Below are 25,182 nucleotides of genomic sequence, written 5' to 3'. Positions count from 1 at the left end.
CAAAGCACAAAAATCATTTGAGACAAGACATTTCACATGAAACATGAACAATTCATGAACAATTTACTGAACTTTACCTTACAGTAACCATATGAATTTATTTGGATTTGGATTCTTGCCTAGTATTCACAAATGAATAAAGACTTGCATTTGCATTCACGACCACAGGATATGCCAAAAAACTTTACAGTCAATGAAGTACTTTTGAAGTGTAGGCACTGTTGTAATGTAAAAGATCCAGCAGCTAATTTGCACACAGCAAACTCCCACAAACAGCAATGTGATAATGACCAGAAAATCTGTCTTTTCTCCCCGCATGATGTTGATTGAGGGATAAATATTGGACAAGACACCAGGAAGGGCTCCCCGCTCTTCCTCGAAATAATGCCATGGGATCTTATGTCCACCTGGGAAGACATATGGAGCCTCAGTTTGACAGCTCGTTTGAAAGATGGCACCTCTAACAATGCAGCACTTCCTCAGTACAGCATGGAGTGTCAGCTTCGATTTTTGTACCTCAAGTCTTGACTGAGACTTGAACCTACAACTCTGATTCTGAGATGATAGTACTACTGACTGAGCCATGGCTGACAAATGTAAGTTTGAGTCAATCATACTAACAGGTAATATATTGTTTAAGTTGAAGTAGTGACGTACAATGGGGCTGTACATCGGTACCATATGGAAATCACATCTGCACTTAGCCAAAATTGCATGGGTGACAGTAATATAGTGTGGTAATGTTGCTGGACTAGCAATCCATAGGCTGAGACTAATAGCCCAGAGACATGAGTTCAAATGCCACGGTAGCTGGAGGAATTTAAATTAAATTATTTAATAAATCTGGAACAAAACGCTAGTATAATGAAACTACCGATTGTCGTAAAAACCCAGCTGGCTCACTAATGGCCTTCAGGGAGAAAATCTGCCATCCTTACCCAGTCTGGCCTAAGTGTGACTCAGTTTCACAGCAATGTGGCTGACTTTTTACTGACCTCTGAAGTGGCCTAGCAAGCCAATTAGTTGTATCAAATTGCTAGAGGAAAATTAAAGAAGAATAAAACCGGACCAGCATCAACGTAAGTCGCGGAAATGACCAAGGTATACTCTGCCCAGTTAACCATGCAAGAATCTCCGTAACAACATCTGAGGACTTGCGACAAAACTGGGAGAGCTGTCCCACAGACCAGTCGAACAACAGCCAAACATAGTCATACTCACCGAATCATACCTTACACGCAATATCCCTGACTCCTCGATCACCATTCCTGGTTACATTCTGTCCCACCATCAGAACAGACCCATCAGAAAGGGGCAACACAGCAGTATACAATCAGGAGGGAGAGACTCTGGGAGTCCTCAACATTGACTCTGGACCCCATGAAGTCTCATTCCATCAGTCAAACATGGGCATGGAAGCCTCATACTGATTTTCACTTATCACACCCCCCCTCCCCTCAGCTGGTGAATCAGTACTCCTCCATGTTGAACAAGCGTTGAAAGAAGCAGTGAGGGTAGCCAGGACACAGAATATATGCTGTGGAAGGTGGCAAGGGAATCAACAGAGGAAAAAACCTACTTGACCTTGTCCTCACCAATCTAAATGTCGCAGATGTATATATCCATGACAGCATTGGTGGGAGTGATCACCACACAGTTCTAGAGACAAAGTCCATCTTCACACAGAGGATACTCTCTATGATGTTGGGTGACACTGCGACCTAGCTAAATGGATAGATTCAGAACAGATCTCATACTCAGAACTAGGCATCCATGAGGTGCTGTGGGCCATCAGCAGCAGCAGGATTGTAATCTCATGGTCTAGCATAACCCCCACTCTACCATTATCATCAAGCCAGGGGAGCAACCCTGGTTCGATGAGAAAGGTGGGTGAGCATGCCAAGAGCAGCATCAGGTATACCTAAAAATAGGGTACCAGCCTGGAGAAGCTGCAACACAGCGCCATATGCATGCTAAACAGCAGAAGCATAACGTTATGGAAAGAGTTATGTGATCCCTCAACTGACAAATCAGATCAAAGCTCCACAGTCCTGCCACATCCAGTCACGAATGGTGGTAGACAATTAAACAGCTAACCTGAGGAGGCTCCAAAACTATCCCCATCCTCAACGATGGGGGAGCCTAGCCTTTTGTCAGTACAAAAAACAAGGCTGAAATATTTGCAATCATCTTCAGCAAGAAGTGCCAAATGATGATCCATCGCAGCCTCCACCCGAGGTCCCTACGATCATGGAGGCCAGTCTTCAGAGAATTCAATTCACACTGCATTATCAAGAAATGGTGCATGGCACTGGATACAGAAAACATTATGGGCCCTGACAGCAACCCAGCTGTAGTACTGAAGACTTGGGCTCCAGGACTCACCACCCCTTTAGCCAAGCTGTTCCAGTACAGTCACAACACTGGCATCTACCCGACACCATGATAAATGGCCCAGGTATGTCCTACCCAGAAAAAAGCAGGGCAAATCCAATCTGGCCAACTACTCTCCCAATATACTCTCAATCAGCAAAGTGATGGAAGGTGTCTGTGGTAAAAGGGGATATTTCTAACTCTGTGATATGCTAATGAAACAGTATACATCATAGGAAGTGATGCAATGTTACAGGATTTAGCTCTCTCATGTACACCTCATGGCAATGAACCCTGCAGTAAGAGATGTTCCAATAAAGTTAATGTTTTCCTTACCTCAGCAGACTTTAAATATTTGGTGTTAGCACAAGAGGCCAAGAGTATTATGTGACGGCAGTGAGTGAAAGAACAAGCAAAAGTCAAGAAAGAGCAAGGAAAAGTCTTTGCCGTTACCAGAAAGCTTCGAGCTCGCTGCAGGTCTCAGCCAAGCAGAAATGGCCCCACAGATTTGCCAGATATCACACCACATCGGGCCTTGCTGCAAAGCCAAGCAGTGAACAGGGAAGTATGCTATTATACGCGATGGGTGGCTGTGCAGATAGTATCCCAGGCACTGACGAAGAAAAAGCCACATACTATGAAATAATAAAAGCATTTGATGCCTACTACAATCTGCGAAAGAATACCATTGTCAAGCGGGTTAAATTTGACAAGCATACCCAACGACAAGGCAAAAGTATTGATAAATTTATCAATGATCCATTTAGGCTGGCAGAGAACTGTGAATATTGCAGCTTAAAAGAAGAACTAATCAGGGTCAGAATTGTTGTTGTAGTTTCAGATGAAGCATTGTTTGACCACTTGTAGTCAAGAGATGACTTCATCTTAAAGGCAATTCAACTGAATAGACAGCGGAGGTCAGGAAGCAAAATTGATTGGTGATTCAGGGTGAGGGAGAACCATATCCCAAAAATGACTGACTTGGAGGAGTGTGGACTATATGTCAAATTTGTAAACAAAGAGATGGCCATACAAAAGCAGGGGAGGCAGGATCAGCATCCATCAACTGCCCTAGCTAACTGTAATTGGTGTGGCGGATAAAAACACAGGTGCAAAAATTGTCCCACCAAACAGACCAAATGCCATTTTTGCAAAAAGGGTCGCTTTCAGACTGTATGTTACAGCAAGAAGCTTGTACAGAATAAGCAAAAAGGAGAAGCCTTCAAAAGGTGGCAAGATCCACGAAATAGAAGATATCAATGAAATTGAGATGCCTTTCCTTGGAGAGATCTCGGAACCAAGCAGAAGCTACTGGTCTGCTGATATCCTGGTAGAGGGAAACAAGACACACTAAGTTAGACACGTGCAGCAGTTTTGGTTCTTTCTGATGCTGAACCGTGGCTGGAGAAAAGTTTCTCTTCAGCCATCATGTAAAAACTACAGGAGAACTGAAGGTCAGAGGACAACTGAATCCCTTCAATATAGTGAGCGAAAAATCACTGAAACCTTTTATGTGATACTGAATCAGAGCTGTTCACTCTTAAGCAGGAAAGCCTGTACCAACTTACATTTGATTTGCAGAGTAGAGGAACTGAAAAGCCAAGATAATCAGACCAAAAACTTCAGACCTGAATTTCCACAGAAGCTGAAGCCAGCATACCACATCACTCTATATCCTGAAACAATACCAGTATGTCTATCTACATGAATAAAAATTCCTCATCCATCCATTGTTGCCAAAGGTTAAGGAGGAAACTGACTTTATGTTGAGGCAAGGGGTTATTTCACCTGTGACAGAATCAACAAGCTGGTGCTTGGGGATAGTTCCAATATCAAAACCCAAAGGATCTATCAGAATTTGCGTAAATCTTACCCAGCTGAATAAAGCAGTTGAATGTGACTATCATCCTATGTCATCTGTGGATGACAACTTAGCAAAATTGGAAAAGAGTTCAACCTTCACGAAGCTAGATGCAATCATGGTTTTTGGCAACTACCCCTCAATGAAAAGTCTAAATTGCTCTTTTGGGAGGTTTTGTTTTAACAGATGCTTCAGCATCTCATTAGCACCAGAAATCTTCCAGAGGACAATGTCAAGTATCCTAGAAGGACTGGATGGAGTCGTATGTCATATGGATGATGTTCTGACCCATGGATTCACTTAAACAGAACATGACATTAGAGTGCGGGCTGTGGTACAATGCCTACAGGAAACAGGACTTACACTCGACAGCAAATGCAAATTCTTGCCGCTGTCAAGCTCCTTGGGTATGTTGTGGATGCATCCGATGTCAGAGTTGATCCATAGAAAGCAAAAGCAATCAAAGAATTTCCAGCTCCTCAGAATGTGACTGAACTCCAGAGATTTAGGAGTAGGGTAAACTATGTCGGAAAGTTCCTGCCCAACTTAGTTGTCGTCAATTATCCACCACATCAGCTGTTATGACAAGATAATTCATGGTGCTGGGAGAAAGCACAACAGAGGCCTTTTGAGAAAATCAGAAATGCTAATATCATCTGATATTTTACCTAACTCTGACCCAGAACTACCCACAATCATTGCTGCAGATGCATCTTCTATAGGATTGGGAGCTGTACTCTTTCAAATGGACAGACAAATGGAAAGTGTAGCCAGTTTACTACACATCCTGTTTACCGACAGACTGAACACAGATATACAGTGATAGAAAAAGAAGCAGTAGAAGCTACGTGGGCGTGTGAAAAGTTTGCAAATTATCTTCTTAGTCTCTACTTCAAGATAGAGGCAGACCACAAACCCTTAGTGACACTTAAATTCTAAGGAATTAGCAAAAATGCCTACACAAGTAAAACAATTTAGATTGAGGATGAGGAGGTTTGATGCAAAGAGAGGGTATGCTCCGGGAAAGCAGCAAATCACAGCAGATACTTTGCCCCGTAACCCAGTGGCAAGGCCTGAACAAAGTAATGTAGTCCTTCTTGAAGAGGTAGAAACATTTGTATCGACAACAACCACAACAACTCTACCAGCAACAACTCAGCGACTGATTGAAATCAGAAACGCACACAAATCTGATGAAGTTATGTGCTCAGATCAGAGAGTACTACATCAAAGAATGGCCGGCACATGTGTCACACAATCCCGTTCTCAGACAGTACTATGAGCAGAGAGGATACCCTCAGTGAAGTTGATGATTTACTCATCTATGATGAGAGATTGGTCATTCCAAGAGTTCTGTGACTCAACGGCATGGCACCTAGGATATTTGGTCATCACAAAAGCAAGCCAAAGTCGAACCAAAGCAGATATTCTGTTTGGTGGCCATGTCTCTCAAAGTCATTGGAAAAGATGATATCAAATTTTATTACTTGAGCTATTCATCACCAAAAGGACCATTGAGGCCATCACTGATCATACAAATTAGCAGGAGTAGACCACTTGGCCCCTCGAGCCTGCTTCACCATTCACTAAGATCATGGCTGACCTGTTTGTAACCTCAACTCTACATTCGCACCTACTCCACAATAACGTTTCGGCCCCTTGCTTATCAAGAATCTATCTACCTCTGCCTTAAAATATTCAAAGACTCTGCTTCCATCCCCTTTCGGAGAAGAGAGTTCCAAAGACTCACGACCTTCAGAAAAAATAATTTCTCATCTCTGTCTTAAATGAATGACCGCGAGTTCTAGATTATCCCACAAGGAGTAACATCCTCTCCACATCCACCCTGTCAAGACCCCTCAGGGATCTTATATGTTTCAATCAAGTGGCCTCTTGTTCTTCTAAATTCCAGCAGATGCAAGCCCAGACTGCCTAATCTTTTCTCATAAAACAACCCGCTCATTCCAGGCATTAACCTAGTAAACCTTCTCTGAACTGCTTCTAATGCATTTACATCTTTCTTTAAATAGGAGCCCCATACTGTACACAATACTCCAGATGTGGTCTCACTAGTGCCTTGTACAACTGAAGCATAGCCTCCTTACTTTTGTATTCGATTCCCCTCACAATAAATAATAACATTCTATTAGCTTTCCTAATTACTTGCTGTACCTGCATACTAACCTTTTGCGATTCATGCACCAGGACGCCCATATCCCTTTGCATCTCAGAGCAATCTCTCACCATTTATACAATATGCTTCTTTTTATTCTTCCTACCAAAATGGACAATTTCATTTTCCCACATTATACTTCATTTGCCCACTCACTTTAGCCTATCTATATCCCTTTGTAGTCCCCTTATGTCCTTTTCACAACTTACTTTCCTATCTATCTTTGTATCATCAGCAAATTTAGCAACCTTACCTTCAGTCTCTTCATCCAAGTCATTTATATAAACTGTAAAAAGTTGAGGCTCCAGCACTGATCCCCATGGCACACCACTCATTACATATTGCCAACAGGAAAATTATCCATTTCCTGTTAACTAGCCAATCTTCTATCCATGCCAATATGTTACCCCCTACACCATGTGCTTTTATTTTCCACAATAACCTTTGTTGTGGCACCTTATCAAACACCTTCTGGAAATCTAAATACAGTGCATCCACTGGTTCCTGTTTATCCATAGCATGTTACTTCTTCAAAGAACTCCAATTAATTGGTTAAATATGATTTCCCTTTAAGAAAACCATGTTGACTCTGCCCGATTGCCTTGAATATTTCTAAGTGCTCTGCTATAACATCTTTAATAATAACTTCTAACATTTTTCCCTTTGACAGATGTTAAGCTAACTGGCCTGTAGTTTCCTGCTTCCTGTCTCCCTCCCTTTTTAAGTAAAAGGAGTTACATTCACTATTTTCCAAACTAATGGAGCTTTCCCTGAATCTAAAGGATTTTGGAAAATTAAAACCAATGCAACAACTATCTGACTAACCATTTCATTTAAGAGCCTACGATAAAGTCCAACAGGACCCGGGGAATTTGTCAGCCCGCAGCTCCAACAATTTACTTAGTATCACGTCCCTGGTGATTGTAATTTTCCTGAGTTCCTCTTTCCCTTCCAATTCCTGATTTACAGTTATTTCTGGGATGTTACTGGTATCTTCTATAGTGAAGATCGATGCAAAATACCTGTTCACTTCATCTGTCATCTCCTTATTTTCCATTATTAATTCCGCAGACTCACTTTCTACGGGACCAATGCTCACTTTATTAACTCTTCTCTTTTTTAAATACCTATAGAAACTCTTAGTATCTGTCTTTTTTATTTCTGGCTAGCTTTCTCTCGTACCCTCATTTTTCCCTCTTTATTAATCTTTTAGTCTTTCTTTGCTGTTCTTTATATTCTGTCCAGTCTTCTGGTCTGCCACTCATCTCTTTGTGCAATTATGTGTTTTTTCTTTAAATTTGATACTATCTTTAACTTTTTTAGTTAACGGTGGATGATGGATCCGCCCCTTGGAATTTTTCACTCACTGGAATATATCTATTCTGAAATATCCCCTTAAATGTCTGCCATGACATCTCTACTGACCTATTCCTTAACCTCATTTGGCAGTTCACTTTAGCTAGTTCTGCTTTCATGCCCTCATAATTGCACTTACTTAATTTTAAAATACTAGTCTTGGTGGGTTTTTGGGGAGGGGGGGGTCCTTCTCTCCCTCATATTGAATGTAAAATTCAATCATATTATGATCGCTGCTACTTAGGGGTGCCTTCACCATGAAGTCATTAATTAATCCTGTCCCGTTGCACAAAACCAGAAAAGCCTGTTCTCTGGTTGGCTCCAGAATGTGCTGTTCAAAGAGACTATCTCTAAAACAAGAACTCTTCATCTAACCTACCTTTGCCCAGTTAATTTATCCAGTCTATATGTAGATTAAAATCTCCCATGATTATCGCCATACCTTTCTCACAAACTCCCATTATTTCTTCCTTTGTGCTCTGCCCTACCATATGGTTACTGTGTACACCACTCCCACAAGTGACTTCTTGCCTTTATCGTTTCTCATCTCTACCCAAACTGTTTCTACATCCTGGTTTCCTGAACTTAAGTCATCCCTCTGTATTAATACCATCATTAATTAACAGAGCTACCTCTCCACCTTTTCCTAGCTTCCTGTCCTTCCTGAATGTCACGTACCCTTCAATATTCAGGTCCCAATCTATGTCATCCTGCAGCCATGTCTCTGTAATGGCTTTCAGATTGTATTTATTTATTTCTACTTCTGCTCTGTTTTGTTTCGAATGCTACGTGCATTCAGATACAGAGCCCTTAGTTTAGTCCTTTGATTATTTTTCTAACCTCTAGCCCTACCTGCTGACGTACTCTCTATCCCTTCCTGTCACGGTCTGTTTTCATTTCCCACATTTCTCCTTTCATCTCCTACCTTTCTCCTTTGCTTTGTCTCTACTCATTGACTCACCACATCTTTACAAATTTGATCCCTTACCCCACTGTTTAGTTTAAAACCCTCTCTACTCCCCTATTTATGTGGCCCCAGCATACAGGTCCCCTTTCTCCAATTCTGGTGCCAGTGCCCAAAGGTCAGGAACCTACTTCTCCCACACCAGTTTTTAAGCCACGTATTCATTTCTCTAATCTTATTTGCCCTATGCCAATTTGCATGTAGCTCAGGTAACAATCTAGAGATTATTACTCCTCATACTGACTATGCAAAACCTCTTTCTTAGTTCTACCTATGTCGCTGGTACCTACATGGACCACGACGAATGCATCCCCCCACCCTCCCACTGCAAGTTCCTCTCCAGCCCTGAGCAGATGTCCTAACCCCTGGCACCAGGCAGGCAACACAGCCATCTGGACTCTCGCTTTTTGCTTCAGAGAACAGTGTCAATTCCCCCTCACTATACTGTCCGCTACTACCACTACATTTCTGTTTGCTCCCCCCACTTGAATGGCTTTGTGTCACCTTCATCCTGCAGCCTCCACTCTCAACCAAACAAGCTGAAAGCACCTCAAACCAGTTGGACAAAAGAAAGGCCGAGGCCCCTGCGCTCCTGTCCTCTGGGTCCCCTTACCTGCCTCACTTGCACTCTCCTGTCTCTGATCACTGACCAAATCAGAAGACCCTATCCTAAGACGTGTGACTGCCTCTTGGTACAAAGCATCCAGGTAACTTTCCTCTGCCTGATGTGTGGCAGTGTCTGCAGCTCCTACTCCAGCTCAATGACTCTGAGCTGAAGCTCCTCAAGCCACAAACACTTACTGCAGACGTGTTTGCCCTGAATCCCAGACCTTGTAATCTTGAACAACGGACTGCAGTTTGCCAATGAATATTTTATAGAGTTCACAACATCGTATAGATTTGTCCATACTACCAGCTCATCAAGATACCCTCAAGCCAACGGTGAAACTGAAAGAGTTCGTACACTGAAAGTACTGCTGAAATAGAATGATGACATCCAACTTGCACTTTTGAGCTATTGTTCAACTCCATTACAAAATGGTTTAGCACCATGTGAACGCCTCATGGGAAGAAGATTGAGAGCTCAACTTCCTACTCTCCTATACATGCTAATGCTGCGAGTACAAGCTAATGACTTGGACAAGGTGAGGAAGAAAGAGGATGAATATCAATCCAGCCAAATGTGGAACTATGACAAATGATACAAAGCACGCAGTTTGCCAAGCATCTAACCTGGAGAGCCAGTTTGGATCCAAGACCAAGCTCGCTATGAACAAGTGGTTGAACAAACCATGGTCCTACCTTATTCAAAAAGGTAATGGTACGGTGAGACAGAACAAATGTGCGCTAGTTGTCACATAGAAACAACCATCTACACAGTCAAAGCAGCATTCTACCCAGCCGAGCAGACCAAAGATGCTGCGTTCATCGAGAGATCCAGGCGACAACCAGATTGGTGAACCTGAGTCATCTACAAATTCTCCTGCTGCCTAGCAGAGCTCGAGGCACCCACACACAGGACTCAAATTCCTAATCTGCTCCAAAGGAGCAAAAGGACCCAATTGGGTAGACTAGTGAAACCGCCACAGCGATTGTCTCTCTAAAAGAAAGAAATTGATGTCAGAGACTTAGGGGAGGCATATAGTAGAATGGGGAGAATCAGACGCTTAGGGGAAGATGTAGTATAAGCACAGGCAGTGATTAAGCCAGCACCTTTAATCCCAATACCAGCATTTGAAGAGCATTTTACTAGGGTCATGATTGATTGTGTAGGACCCCTCCCTAAGACTAAAAGTGGAAATCAGTACTTACTGACAATAATGGATGTGTCTATCAGCTTTCCTGAAGCAATACCTTTAAGAAACATTACAACAAAGATGATTGTGGAAGAGTTAACTAAATTTTGTTTACAAGATACGGTTTACCTAAAGAAATACAATCAGATCAGGGGTCAAATTTCAAATTGCTCTGAAGAAGGTTAATACGGACTCGAAACATCAACTATGTTTCTCTCTCCACAGATGCTGCTAGACCTGCTGAGCTTTTCCAGCATTTTCTGTTTTGTGTTAAATTTCACACCACAGCTGTTTAAGGAAGTAACGAACAGTTTGGAAATAAAACAGTTTAAGTCAACAGCTTACGAACCAGAGTCACAAGGGGCTTTGGAAAGATGGCATCAAACTTTAAAAACTATGCTGAAAGCGTACCGTCAGGATTATCCACAGGATTGGGATGGGGAATTCCATTCTTGTTATTTGCTATTAGAGACACTCCTAATGCATCAACTGGTTTTAGCCCTTTTGAACTACTTTATGGTCATGAGGTTAGGGGACCACTGAAATTAATTCATGAGAAATCGGTGGGTCAAAATTCACAAACTACTCTCCTAGATTACGTATCAAACTTCAGAGAGAGATTATACAGAGCATGTGAGTTGGCTAGAGAACATTTAAAGATATCACAGCAAGTGATAAAAGTGAAAGCAGACAGGAAGGCTACAACACAGAATTTTGTTGCTGGAGAAAAAGTGCTACTTCTGTTACCAGTACTGGGTGACTCATTAAAGGCAAGGTTTAGTGGGCCTTACAGGATTGAAAAGAAATTGAGTGAAGTAAATTATTTAATAAATACTCCAGATAGAAGAAAGAAGCAAAGGCTGCATCAAGTAAATAGTGAAAAGGAACAAAAAAAGGTGTTAGTGGTAGTAGATGATGAGGAAGAGGTAGAAGTGGAGGAGTCAAACTGATTTTCCTCTAATCAAATTGAATAATGAGGGGGTACTTAAAATCTTAAATGAAATATTGAGTTACCTTCCAAACAAGTGTCAAAGTGATTTGGAAAAGCTATTGCAGTCACACAAACCTATTTGTGGGATTAAGTTGGGGAAGACAGATTTAGGTATACCCGATGTGTGTGTAGAAGTTTCATCTTCACTAAGGCAACATCCTTATAGATTAAATCCGGCAATGTAATCACACAAGTACGAAAAGAAATTGACTTCAGCTTCAAAATGATATCATTGAGGCTAGTTGCAGTAACTAGAATTCGCCTATTGTGCTGGTACCGAAACCGGATGGAACACAAAGACTATCGAAAGGCGAATGTGGTGACAAAAGCAGATTCATATCCTATACCATGGCTGGAGGATTGTATTAAGAAAGTGGGACAATCAAAATTTATTACAAAGATTGACTTGCTAAAAGGATATTAGCAAGTACCGTTATCGGAGAAAACAAAGGAGATATCGGCTTTTGTGAAGCCAAACGGACTATATCAGTTTAAAGTCATGCCATTTGGTATGAAAAATGCACCTGCAACATTTCAAAGACTGACAAACAAAGTAATTGTAGTTATAAGCAATTATGCTGTTTATATTGATGACTTAATAGTTTTCAGTCAGATGTGGGAGGAGCATTTACAACATCTGGAAGAATTGTTTACTCGATTACAAGAAATAATTTGGTGATGAGCTTGGCTAAAAGTGAATTTTCAAAAGAACAAGTTACGCATCTAGGCCATACCATTGGACAGGGTAAGGTGGCTCCGAGAGATATGAAAGTCAAGGCTATCGTGGATTTCCCAGTGCCTATAACAAAACAAGAAGTTTTGAGATTTCTGGGCATGAGTGGGTTTTACCAGAAATTCGTACCAAATTTTAGCAGTGTGGTTGATCCACTGACTAAATTATTGAAAAAGAACAAGAAGTTTCAATGAGCACTGGAGTGTCAGAAGGCATTTGACAGTTTGAAAACTATGTTAACTACGACACCAGTTTTGGCAGTACCCAATTACGCCAAGAAATTTAAGATGACCGTTGACGCAAGCGATATAAGCATTGGGGCCATACTATTACAAGAAGATGACACTGGAATTGAAAAACTGATAGGGTATTTTTCACGGAAGTTGAATGCAAACAGAGATGATATTCAACAATTGAAAAGGAGACGTTAGGTTTGCTGTTAGCATTGCAGCATTTTGAAATCTATGTGGCAAACAATTCAGCAGAAACAATTGTTTATACAGAACACAATCCTTTAAGGTTTCTGGACAAATTTGGAGACAAAAGTGCAAGGCTATTCAGGTGGAGTTTATTACTGCAACCATGTAATCTACAGATTACACATGTCACTGGATGAGAGAATGTGATTGCAAATGCTTTATCAAGAGTTTGAAGCTTAAAGGGAAAATTGGACACTGAGCTGGAATGATTTCTGCTGATACCAAGGATTTGTATATATAGTATGTTAATGCATGCATTGGGTAAAGTATATAGATAAGCATAGGAGATAGTGTAAGCTGGGTTAATAAAAATGAAGCCATCTTTTAAAATTATGATGGTTCATTTTTCGTTAAGGAGGGGGATGTCAAGAAGATATAATGTCTATAATGTTATTGGAAATGATTTTATAATAAAGTTTAGTGGTGTGTGTGTGTCTTAATTGGATTAAAGGCAGTTGGACTAGAGGCTTTGATGTATAGAAGAGAAATAGGTTTGAAATGTTAATTAGGAAAACATGGGGGCAATTTGCATTTTTTCTTTAAACAAACTAGTGTAGCTTAGATTCAAAGAGAGGGAGTGAAATATTACACCTAATCAGATGAAGCTGAGAAAGTGTGTTTATTTTTCCCAAGGGTTACTAATAAAGTGGATATTATGAAAGGGTCTTATTATTAGAGGAGATAAACTTCAAAAGACATAGTGACACAATGAAAATTTGCATTCAAAGAGGAAAACATGTACAAAGGAAGAGAAGGCTGTTGGCAAGAGGAGAGGAATTCTAAAATCTAAATCCTCTAGCCTGTAAGCCTCAAGCCACTATCTGCAAGGACCCAGAGCTGAAAGAAACTCATTTTGAATTCAACTGTCCAGAGTGTGCTTTGCCAGGTGTCTGTTTAAATGTGTTTTTTAACTGTTGCCTAAACGGAGGTGTAACTAGGGATCAGATTAATTAGGTGATTTTTGTAGTTATTATAGTAGTAATTTTGTAGACATATGTATGTGCCAAGAATCTTTATGTTAATAAATATTTAATTTAGATTTATAAAAGCCTCGAGATCCGGTGGCCTTATTACAACTGAATTCAAAGCCTGCATCTCGAAACATAAAAATTGCAAAATGGGTTATGACAGTTGTTTCAAGTTTCGCTCAGAGATTTGAACAGCTCAGCATTTACCATTGGCTATGTCATAATAGTTTTGGGTTGCAGTAGTTTCAATAGCTCCAGAAGGCTATTAACTGTAAATATGTTGCAATAATTGCAGGTATGAGAACACTCCCTCACACTAGCTTCTTTCCATGCTACTTTCTCCTAGACACTCTCAGACTATGGGAATGTCACTTCCTGCTATGACATCATAGACTATTACAGTTAACCCTTTATGGGACTCAGTGTAACATATCCATCTCCCCCCCACACCCCCCCCCCAACCAAGTCTCTGTTCAGACTGCAATGTTTGCTGATGTTCCTGGAAACTCCTAGTCAATTTTGAACATTTTTGTATTAAAGTCTCGTAGGAAACGTAGCCTCTTTTGCTCTCTTAGGTAAATGCAGTTTGTCTTTCTATCTCTATGGTCACTTCTTGTTCTCTCATCGCTCTCCTTCCTCTGGTTTTTTGAGATTCTCACCTTCTCTTGCCAATAAACCTCAAGGTGTCTTCACTTTCTACTGTACCTTGTTCTCCTGTCGTTTGTAGGGCATAAGGCATTCTCATTTTGCTGTGTTTTTTATTCATTCATGGGATGTGTGCATCACTGGCTAGGCCAGCATTTATTGCCCATTCCTAATTGCCCTTGAGAAGCTGGTGACAAGTTGCCTTCATGAACCGCTACAGTCCATGCACCATAGGTATACCCACAGTGCTGTTAGAGAGGGAGTTCTAGGATTTTGACCCAACTGGTTCTCTGAATGCTATTGAACAGAATTTGAACTAATAGATGTTTCAGGATCACCTGCTTCAGTGTCATCTTTCATTTCTGATAATTTCAGAGACACCTCTCTGGTCTCTGTTTTTCACTCTATTGCACAATTGCAATCAAAGCACTTCTGTTTCTTCTTACTGTGCCCTGTTCCATCTGGACAATGGAAGATCTTGGGTGTGGTGATTACTCCACTGTTTCTTGAAATCTTGATTGATCTCTGATCCAAACCTATTCTTCCTGTTGAGGATCTGATAAGGTTCTTGCTCTGTGATGACTATCATTGCGTTTCATCTGTTTATTTTGGTAATTTTACTTTCTCGTACTTTCACTAAGTCAGTGTCAATGCTTGTGGAAGGGTAGAGATCCGTGTCCACGACCTTCTTTGCATGGAGCCAATCCTTTCTGCAAGAGTGAAGATCTATAACTTAACAGCACTGATTGAAAATCCTCAATCTTTTTCAGTGATGCCTTTGAAGTTCCTACGCCACTCTAGCTTTTCCATTAGCCTGACCTTGGTGAGCAAATCCAAATAATTCTGTAAATTCTTGAAACTCTTATGTTCACAAATTGCATGCCGTTATCTGACATCAGGAATGACGAAAATTTCTTTCAACGGCGTTATCACTGCTTCTGATGTGTGATCATATAACTGTTTCATTTCAACACACCTAAAGTAATAATCTACTACTATCATGAACATTTTCCCTTTATGATCAAATAAATCTATTCCTAGGCATTCCCATGGCCTTGTAGGAAAAGAAGATGATGATAGTAGTTCTTTTGATTCCTGTCTGTGAATTGTACATGTGATACATCTGGGTATAATTTCTTCCAATGACGTTGAGACACCTGGCCACCAAACCAAATATCAAGTTCTGGCTCTGCACTTGGTATTGCCCAAATGGCCTTGATGTAGGGGTTGTAAGATTTCAAGTCTCAATGCCCTTGGGATTACTATTCTATCATCATATACCAGTATCCATCACTGTTAGGTGTGCTCGCTGCTTGAAATATGGTCTCGAGATAGCATTATGTGGTATAAAAGTTGGCCATCATCCAATCAAATTCTGATCTGCTTACATTGCTCGCCTGAATTTTCAGCCTCTTTGGTTTCACTCAAACTTTGTGTAGTTGCCGTTAACATATGGGCTGTCATTAAAGCAAACCTATAACTTCTTCCACAAATTCAATATCGCATTTTTCTGGATTCACTTTTTCAATGTGTGATCATGCAACTGCTGTGCTCTGTTGTTTCCCTTGAAGATATATCATGAGTATCATACCTCATCAATCTTAATTTAAACCTGTGAACCCTTGATCACATCGCTGTAAGCTCTTTAGAATTAACAGTGTAACTGAAAGTTCATGGTCTGTTTCTATCATAATGCAAAGACCTAAGATGTAGTCAGCAAATTTCTCGCATGCCCGCATGGCTGCTAATGCTTCCTTTTCCATTAAAGCGGTATCTCTTCTCTGCATAGATTAATGACCATGATGCGTAATAGACTGGTCTGCATTTACCATCTCTTTGTATCTTTAAAAAGTACTGTTAAGTTAAAGGTTCTGTTAATTTTTTTTTAAAAAGAGATTTTGCCACTTGATCCACCATGCCCATGAATGTTTGTAACTCTTGTGATGTTCCTTGGAGCTAGGAACTCTTATGACTCTGGTCTTCAGTGGATCAACCTTTTTTCCTGATGCACTCACTATGTAACCAACTAACTTGATTGTTGGCTGTGAAAACTCGCACTTACTGTCAACTGTCAATATTGCCTCTTGTAGTCTTCTCAGCACTGCTCTCACTCTCAAGCAATGCTCAGCTTGAATGGACCCATATATCAACATGTCATCCATGTGGCAAACAACACAGTGTAAGCCCTATAAAAAAAATTGACACCGTTCTTTGAAAGTTCTCTGGTTCTAACATTATTACAAAGGGTAACCTGTTAAAACAGAATCTTCCAAATAATGTTATGAAAGTTGAGAAGCTTAAACTCCTCTTCTAGCGGATATTTACCAGAATCTGTTGTTAGCGTCTAATTTAGAGAATATTGAGCTCCTCCATAATTTTGCTAAACTCTCATTATTGATACCATTGGATGGACTTCTCCATTCACAGCTTTATTCAGCTATGCAAGATCAACACACATTCTTATGGAACAGTTTGGCTTCGGGACTGGTACCACCCTGAGCACCAACTCGTTTGCTCTTTCACAGGTGAAATGACTCCTTGTCTTACCATCTTTAGCTTTGGAAGTAAAGTGGAACCTTTCTGGGTGTATATAAGCATATTGGTTTTGCTTCTGAGCTTAGTGTTAAATCATATGCTGTTTTTAGCTTTCCCAATCCTGTAAACAACTTTCGAAATTCTGCTCTGAACTCTTCTGATTGACCTTCATTTGTTATTTCTTCTATTCTGCTAATTAGGTTTAATTCCACACATGCCTTTCTCCTTAAAAGTGATCAACTCTGATCCTGAATTACATACAGTACTTCAGTAATTACTTTCTCTCTGTGCTTTAAAATAGCTGTTAATTCTCCCAGAACCTTCAACTCTGTTCCTCCTGGTCCATGTAGCTTTTTGTAGAATGGTTGAAGAACTCTCTTGTTTAACCATGATTCAGCATCATAAAGAACTGAAACTTCTCTCCAGCATCTAATTTAAAATATGCCCTGTGTCAAGAAAACAAGAAATTGTACTTTTTTTTGTTAATAACCCTGTCATATTTCTTATGTACTGGAAGGCAGGCTTTTGGCGGTATAAATACGATAATTGATTAAAAGCCAGAGTGACTGCAAGGATCTAAAGCCAACAGTAAGAAGTGGTTTTGATATGTTAATGAACCGTGAGGAACTTCAATCAGAGTTTTACACAAAGCAGTAACAGGAGTGTTTTTGAATCGAGTTGTTGTAGTTCAAAGGGGGATATATGCAGGTTGTAAAAAAGGCGCAAGTAAGGTAAAGATAGGGTAAGTTTGTTTTTACAAGTCTAAGAGTTAGGGTTATGAAACAAGTTTAATCAATTCTGGGAAGAAAGCATTTCTGAAGAGACTAGTTGAGACTAGATAGAGATCAAAGGGAAAGAATGCATTTAAGGAAATACTGATGCCTAGGTGGGGGTAGCTGGTCAGATCTCCCTGAAGACAGCAAGATAGCTGGGGAGAACTCTAAGGAGACAGTGAACAAGGCCAGACCTGAAGACCCAGTTGCTGTCAGGCTCAGGGGACACCCCCAGGCAAAAAGGCACTGTTTGGTAAAAATTACTGGGAATTCTATAGATTTTGGAAATCTATAAGGATAGGTGCTGAACAGAAAAGGGGAAGGTTAGCTCTGAGGGTAGTTAAGATCTTGTGGAACTGTTTTAAAGTAATGTTTACTGTGTGAAGCTACTCTTGTGTTTAAGTGTAGTTGTTCTTTCCTCTATTTTCTTTTAATAGACATTTACTCTGATATAAAATCATCACAAGTAGTCAAGAACATCATTTCCTGATTTTAGAACCTCTCCTCATACTATACAAATTACAAAAACCGTTTTGGCAACTGTTTCAAATTTCCATGTGGGATTTGGGCAGCTCAGCATTTACCATCAGCCGTGTCATAACACCTGTGACCTTCTACCAGGATCTCCGCGCTCCATTAGATTCCACTTAATACTTTAATCTCTCCTAAGGAGGGTATCTCAATGACTTGTGAATCTCCCACTCTGTTTCTTTTTCTTTGAGTGCTCTACTTCCTGAAAACACCCCTTTTTTTGCACAAATTGCTTTGCCCATCTTTGGCAGGACAATTCCTGTACGCATACCTTTCTCTTCTGAACCAGAAATAGCTAGTCTGGGCTGCCACCATTAATTGCTTTTCATGCCACACGTTTTTCCTTCTCTCTTTTTTCCCTTTTATATGTATGATGAATTTAACTGTATCTGATACTTTGCATCCAGTCTGTCTCTCCTCTGACTACTGATCAGTTCTGCCTCTTGATCTTGGCTTGCCTACTTAACTGAATCGTTTTCACCAGCATCAGGTCTTCCTGAGATTGCAAATTATCTGATAATGCATCATACATACAAACATACGAATTAGAGCAGGAGTCGGCCACTTTGCCCCTCGAGCATGTTCCGCCATACAATAAGATCATGGCTGATCTGATTGTAACGTCAACCCCACATTCCTGCCTCCCCCCTATAACCTTTCACCCCCTTGCTAATCAAGAATCTATTCATCTCTGCCTTAAAAATATTCATAGACTCAGCTTCCACCATCTTTTGAGGAAGAGTTCCAAAGACTCTCAAACCACAGAAAAAATTTCTCCTCATCTCGGTCTTAAATGAGCGATCCTTAGTTCTAGATTCTCCCACAAAAGGAAACATCCTCTCCACATCCACCCTGCCAAGACCCTCCAGGATCTTAAGGGTTTCAATCAAGTCACCTCTTATTCTTCTAAACTCCAGTGGATACAAGCCTAACCTGTCCAACCTTTCCTCCGAAGACAACACACCCATTCCTGGTATTAGTCTCATAAACCTTCTCAGAACTGCTTCTAATGCATTTACATCCTTCCTTAAATAAGGAAACTAGTACTGTACACAATATTCCAGATGTGCTCTCACCAGTGCCCTATGCAACTGAAGCATAACGGCCTTCCTCCTGTAATCAATTCCCCTCACAATAAACAATAACAATCTATTAGCTTTCCTAATTAATTGACATACCTGCATACTAGCCTTTTGTGATTCATGCACTACGACACCCAGATCCCTCAATCTCAGAGCTCTGCAATCTCTCACCATTTAGAGAATAAGCTTTTTTTTTTATTCTTCCTGCCAAAATAGACAATTTCACATTTACCCACATTATATTCCATTTGCCCGATCTTTGCCCACTCACTTAACCTTATGTCCCTTTGCAGCCTTATGTCCTCTTTACTATTACTTTCCTACCTATCTTTGTGTCATCAGCAAATTTAGCAACCATTCCTTCGGTCCCTTCATCCAAGTCATTTATCTAAATTGTAACAACTGTTCTGTCGTGAATATGCTCCACTTCCATATTATTGTACTCACAGTCTTCTGCTAATTAGAACAAATCATTAATGGGTTGATGCTTTCCCAATGTCTCTGGATACATTTATTGAACTTTTCGCATTCCATTACGGTGTTCCTGTGGAGATTGAAATATGTTCCCGGTGCACCCACTGACTTTGGCATATGTGGCTTTACCCTTATCGATCTCCAGACTAACTAAAATGTCACCCGTACAGTCACCCATTGCATACAAAAGTGCACAGACCTGCTCACAGTCTGGCTTCGCAGCGGGACCCAATGCAGTGCAAAGTCGAGCGAATCTCTTGTACCACTTTGGCCACGCTTCAGCCTGCAACTTTCTCAAAGTGCTCCAGTAGAGGTAGAGATTTTTCTAGTGTCATCCTTTTATCACTTGCCACCATATAATCATTCTGTTGTTGCATTGGACTAGTTTCAATAACTTCCAAAGACTCCTAACTTTATTGTAACATATTTTAAAGCTGAGAACACTCCCTTAGACTAGCTTTCTTCCATGCTCATTTCTCCTATACTCATGTGATCTTTAAGAGTCTATTAGGTCACTTCCTTCTATGACATCATAGGCTATTCCAGTTAACACTTTATGGGACTTAGTCTAACATATTCCATTATACTACACATAGCGTCTCCAAGATGCACTGCAGCAACCACACTAAGGCTCCTTTGACAGCACCTTGTAAACCCACAACCTCTGCCACCTAGAGGGACAAGGATAGCGAACCAATGAGACCACCGTCATTTGCAAGTTCCCCTCCAAATCACACACCATCCTGACTTGGAACCTCAGCATTCCTTCACTGTTGCTGGGTCAAAATGCTAAAGTTCCTCCCTAACAGCTCTGTGGGGTACTAATATCACGTGGACTGTAGCTTATCACGACCTTCTCAAGGCCAATTATGGACTGACAATAAATGCTGGCCTTGCCAGCGATGCCCACAGCCCAAGAGTGAATAATATGAAAGGCATTTAAACAAAACCATATTGCACTTGTTTAGTACTTCCCTGTCATGTCATGTAAGATAATTTTACACAGCATTTTTGTACATTTCAGATTCAGAATGAGTCCATTACAAAGGGTGTACTAGCAAATGATAATCGTCATCACACTAAGTTTCAACTCAGACGGTGTCAGCACCCTGACAAATAACTCACACAAGTTACCATCTGCAAGTCTGGTACCACTTATCTGCAGGCTATAGCAGGGACTAAAACACTTATACATCAAACTTAATCCCATTCTCACCCAGCATTCCAACACAATCCTAGCTTGGGTCGCTAAACAGAAATCAGCAGGTGGTCCCTGGTCATCTTTTCACCAAAAACATAACCTCACAGCAAAGAAACAGCTGCCTGGGTCAGTATACACAGTGTAAAATGCTAACGACTGAATCAGATGAAAATCCTTGGTACCTTTCTGAAACCACACCATTTTGTAATACTTTATTTTAAGCTGAATCGTTTTCACAGAATCACAGAGTGCAGAAGAGACCTTTCAGCCCATCGAGTCTGCACCGACACGTGAAAAACACCTGACCTACCTACCTAATCCCATTTACCAGCACTTGGCCCATAGCCTTGAATGTTATGACATGCCAAGTGCTCATTCAGGTACGTTTTAAAGCATGTGAGGCAACCCGCCTCCTCCACCCTCCCAGGCAGTGCATTCCAGACTGTCACCATCCTCTGGGTAAAAAAGTTTTTCCTCACATCCCCCCTAAACCTCCTGCCCCTCACCTTGAACTTATGCCCCCTTGTGACTGACCCTTCAACTAAGGGCAACAGCTGCTCCCTATCCACCCTGTCTATGCCCCTCATAATCTTGTACACCTCAATCAGGTCGCCCCTCAGTCTTCACTGCTCCAACAAAAATGACCCAAGTCTATTCAACCTCTCTTCATAACTTAAATGTTTTATCCCAGGCAACATCCTGGTGAATCCCTTCTGCACCCCCTCCAGTGCAATCACATCCTTCCTATAATGTGGCGACTAGAACTGCACACAATACTCCAGCTGTGGCCTCACCAAGGTTCTATACAACTCCAACATGATCTCCCTGCTTTTGTAATCTATGCCTCTATTGATAAAGGCAAGTGTCCCATATGCCTTTTTCACCACCCCACTAACATGCCCCTCTGCCTTCAGAGATCTATGGACACACATGCCAAGGTCCCTTTGTTCCTCAGAACTTCCTAGTGTCATGCCGTTCATTGAATACTTCCTTGTCAAATTACTCCTTCCAAAGTGTATCACCTCACACTTTTCAGGGTTAAATTCCATCTGCCACTTATCTGCCCATTTGACCATCCCGTCTATATCTTCCTTTAGCCCAAGGCACTCAACCTCACTGTTAACCACCCGGCCAATCTTTGTGACATCCGCAAACTTACCAATCCTACCCCCCACATAGTCATCTATGTTGTTTATATAAATGATGAATATTAGGGGACCCAGCACAGATCCCTGTGGTATGCCATTGGAGACTGGCTTCAAGTCACTAAAGCAGCCTTCTGTCATCACCCTCTATCTCCTACAACTAAGCCAATTTTGAATCCACTTTATCAAATTACCCTGAATCCCATGTGAATTTGCCTTCTTTATAAGTCTCCCATGTGGGCCTTTGTCAAAGGCTTTGCTGAAATCCATATAAACTACATCAACTGCACTACCCTCATCTACACACCTGGTCACCTCCTCAAAAAATTCAATCTAATTTGTTAGGCATGACCTCCCTCTGACAAAGCCATGCTGACTATCCCTGATCAAACCTTGCCTCTCCAAGTGGAGATAGATACTCTCCTTCAGAATTTTCTCCAATAGTTTCCCTACCACTGACGCGAGACTCACTAGCCTGTAGTTCCCTGGCTTATCTCTACAACCCTTCTTAAATAACAGAACCACATTAGCTGTTCTCCAGTCCTCTGGCACCTCCCCCTTGGCCAGAGAGGAATTAAAAATTTGGGTCAGAGCCCCTGTGATTTCCTCCCTTGCCTCCCTCAGCAGTCTGGGACACAAATCATCGGGACCTGGAGATTTGTCCACTTTTAAGCCTGCCAACACCTCCAATACCTTGTCACTCCCAACATCAATTTGCTCAAGAACCTCGCAGTCTCTCTCCCAGAGTTCCATACCTTCATCCTCATTCTCTTGGGTGAAGACGGATGTGAAGTATTCGTTCAACACTCTACCGATGTCCTCTGGCTCCACCCATAGATTGCCCCCTTGATCCCTTATGGGCCCTACTCTTTCCCTGGTTATCCTCTTCCCATTGATATACTTATAGAATATCTTGGGATTTTCTCTACTTTTACCAGCCAGAGCTTTCTCATATGCCCTCTTTGCTCTTCTAATTGCTTTCTTAAGCTCCACTCTGCACTTTCTGTACTCCACTAATGTCTCCGCTAATTTGCTTCCCTTGTACCTGCTAAAAGCCTCTCTTTTCCTTCTCATCGTAACCTGAATATCTCTGGTCATCCATGGTTCTCTGGGTTTGTTACTCCTTCAAATCACCCTAGAGGGAACATGTTGAGCCTGTACCCTCCCCATTTCCTTTTTGAACACCCCCCACTGCTCCTCTGTAGATTTCCCCACAAGTAGCTGTTCCCAGTCTACCTTGGCCAGATCCTGCCTTATTTTACTAAAATCCACTCTCCCCCAATCCAAAACATTTTTTTGCAACTTGTCGATTTCTTTGTCTATAACAAGCTTAAATTGTACCACGTTGTGGTCGCTATCACTAAAATGCTCCCCCACCACCTCAGCCATCTGTCCGGCTTCATTCCCCAGAATTAGGTCCAGCACTGCGCCGTCCCTTGTTGGACCCTCTACATATTGACCTAAAAAGATCTCCTGTACACATTTCAAGAAATCCACTCCATCCAAGCCAATTAATGTTGGGAAAGTTGAAATCACCTAATATAATTACCCTGTTGTTATTGTTTTTACACACCTCCACAAATTGAGCACATATTGCTCCTCAATTTCCCGCTGACTATCTGGGGGTCTATAATAAACATCTAACAATGTGGCTGCCCCTTTTTTATTCCTAAGCTCTACCCACAAAGCTTCATTCAATGCCCCCTCCAAGATATCATCTCTCTTTACTTCAGTAACTAACTCCTTCACTAATAATGCAATGCCTCCTCCTCTTTTACCCCCTCCCCTGTCTCGCCTGAAGATTTTATATCGCGGAATGTTGAGCTGCCAATCCTGCCCCTCTCTCAACCACATCTCAGTGATGGCTACTATATCACAATTCCATGTGTCAATCCTCACCCTTGACTCATCCGTTTTACCTGTAATACTCCTGGCATTAAAGTAGAGACCATCCAGCCTTCCCTTACTCCCTTGAGACTTAATGCAGCTGTACTCCATCTGACTTGATTGTTTTACTGTATTATGATACATCCCTGTTCTGCTAACATTCTGTGTCCCCTCCCCCTGCCGAATTAGTTTAAACTCCTCCCAACAGCACTAGCAAACCCGCCCGCAAGGATGTTAGTCCCGCTCTGGTTCAGATGTAGACCGTCCCGCTTGTACAGGTCCCACCCTTCCCCAGAAACGGTCCCAGTGATCCAGGAATCTAAAGCCCTCCATCCTGCACCAGTCCTTAAGCCACGTATTCATCTGCGCTATTCTCCTATTTCTGAGCTCGCTAGCACATGGCACTGGGAGTAATCCAGAGATTATAACCTGAGAGGTCTTGCTTTTTAGTCTACTGCCTAACTCCCTAAATTCTTGATGCAAGACTTCATCCCTCTTTCTACCTATGTCATTGGTACCAACATGTACCACGACCTCTGCCTTATCACCCTCTCCCTTCAGGATGCCCTGCAGGCGTTCAGTGACAGATTTCAGTGGGTTTCAGTCCCCATTTTACAAATTATTCTTCTCCATCAGTTCAAAACAATTCAATTGATCAGTCCATGGCATAGAAAACAAACACATACACACACATATTCCTGCTAAAATTCAAAGTTCAACAAAATGTGCAATACCAGAAAGAAGTTTGTAAATCAGAATATTCATCTACTACAACATTCTGCAATGTATATTAATACACACATTTAAACTTGTTGTATGGACTTTTAACAATAAGACACTATCCATGGAGATTGGCAGGGTGATGGTTTACAAATGCTGATTTATATTTTTTAGAATATTATTATGTTAAATAACATTTTTCCTCAAAACAGCATGCTCTATCCTGTATCCACATAAACTTACCAGTTGTTTCTCAAAGTAAATTGACCAAACCACAGCATAATGCCCCACAGTCAGGATAATGAAAAGCAGCAGTGAAAGTTCCACATTACTCATCTTTCTCACTCTCCGGTAGTAGAAAACAGGCTGTCGCCAATCCGGCAGGCCATTTTCCAAAACTTCATCATATCTGCAAACAAGAGAAAAAATAAAAGTACAATCTAAATATCTGAAAGGCTGTTGCAGAGAATCGTGAATTAAAAAATATTCTCCTTT

General features: G+C 41.2%; 1 protein-coding gene across 1 annotated transcript in view; it reads right to left on the bottom strand.

The window, feature by feature from the left end:
• The window catches only part of dnajc1 (DnaJ (Hsp40) homolog, subfamily C, member 1), a 291,590-nt gene that overhangs the window by 163,525 nt on the left and 102,883 nt on the right, over positions 1-25,182 (bottom strand). The window contains exon 4 of the mRNA XM_078538335.1: positions 24,931-25,096. Within this exon, the coding sequence (XP_078394461.1) occupies positions 24,931-25,096 (166 nt within the window). The remainder of the gene's footprint in view (positions 1-24,930; positions 25,097-25,182) is intronic.

This window comes from Cetorhinus maximus, chromosome 3 (assembly GCF_964194155.1).
Source record: "Cetorhinus maximus chromosome 3, sCetMax3.hap1.1, whole genome shotgun sequence".
Taxonomy (NCBI): domain Eukaryota; kingdom Metazoa; phylum Chordata; class Chondrichthyes; order Lamniformes; family Cetorhinidae; genus Cetorhinus; species Cetorhinus maximus.
This window is presented reverse-complemented; position numbering and strand designations above follow the sequence as displayed.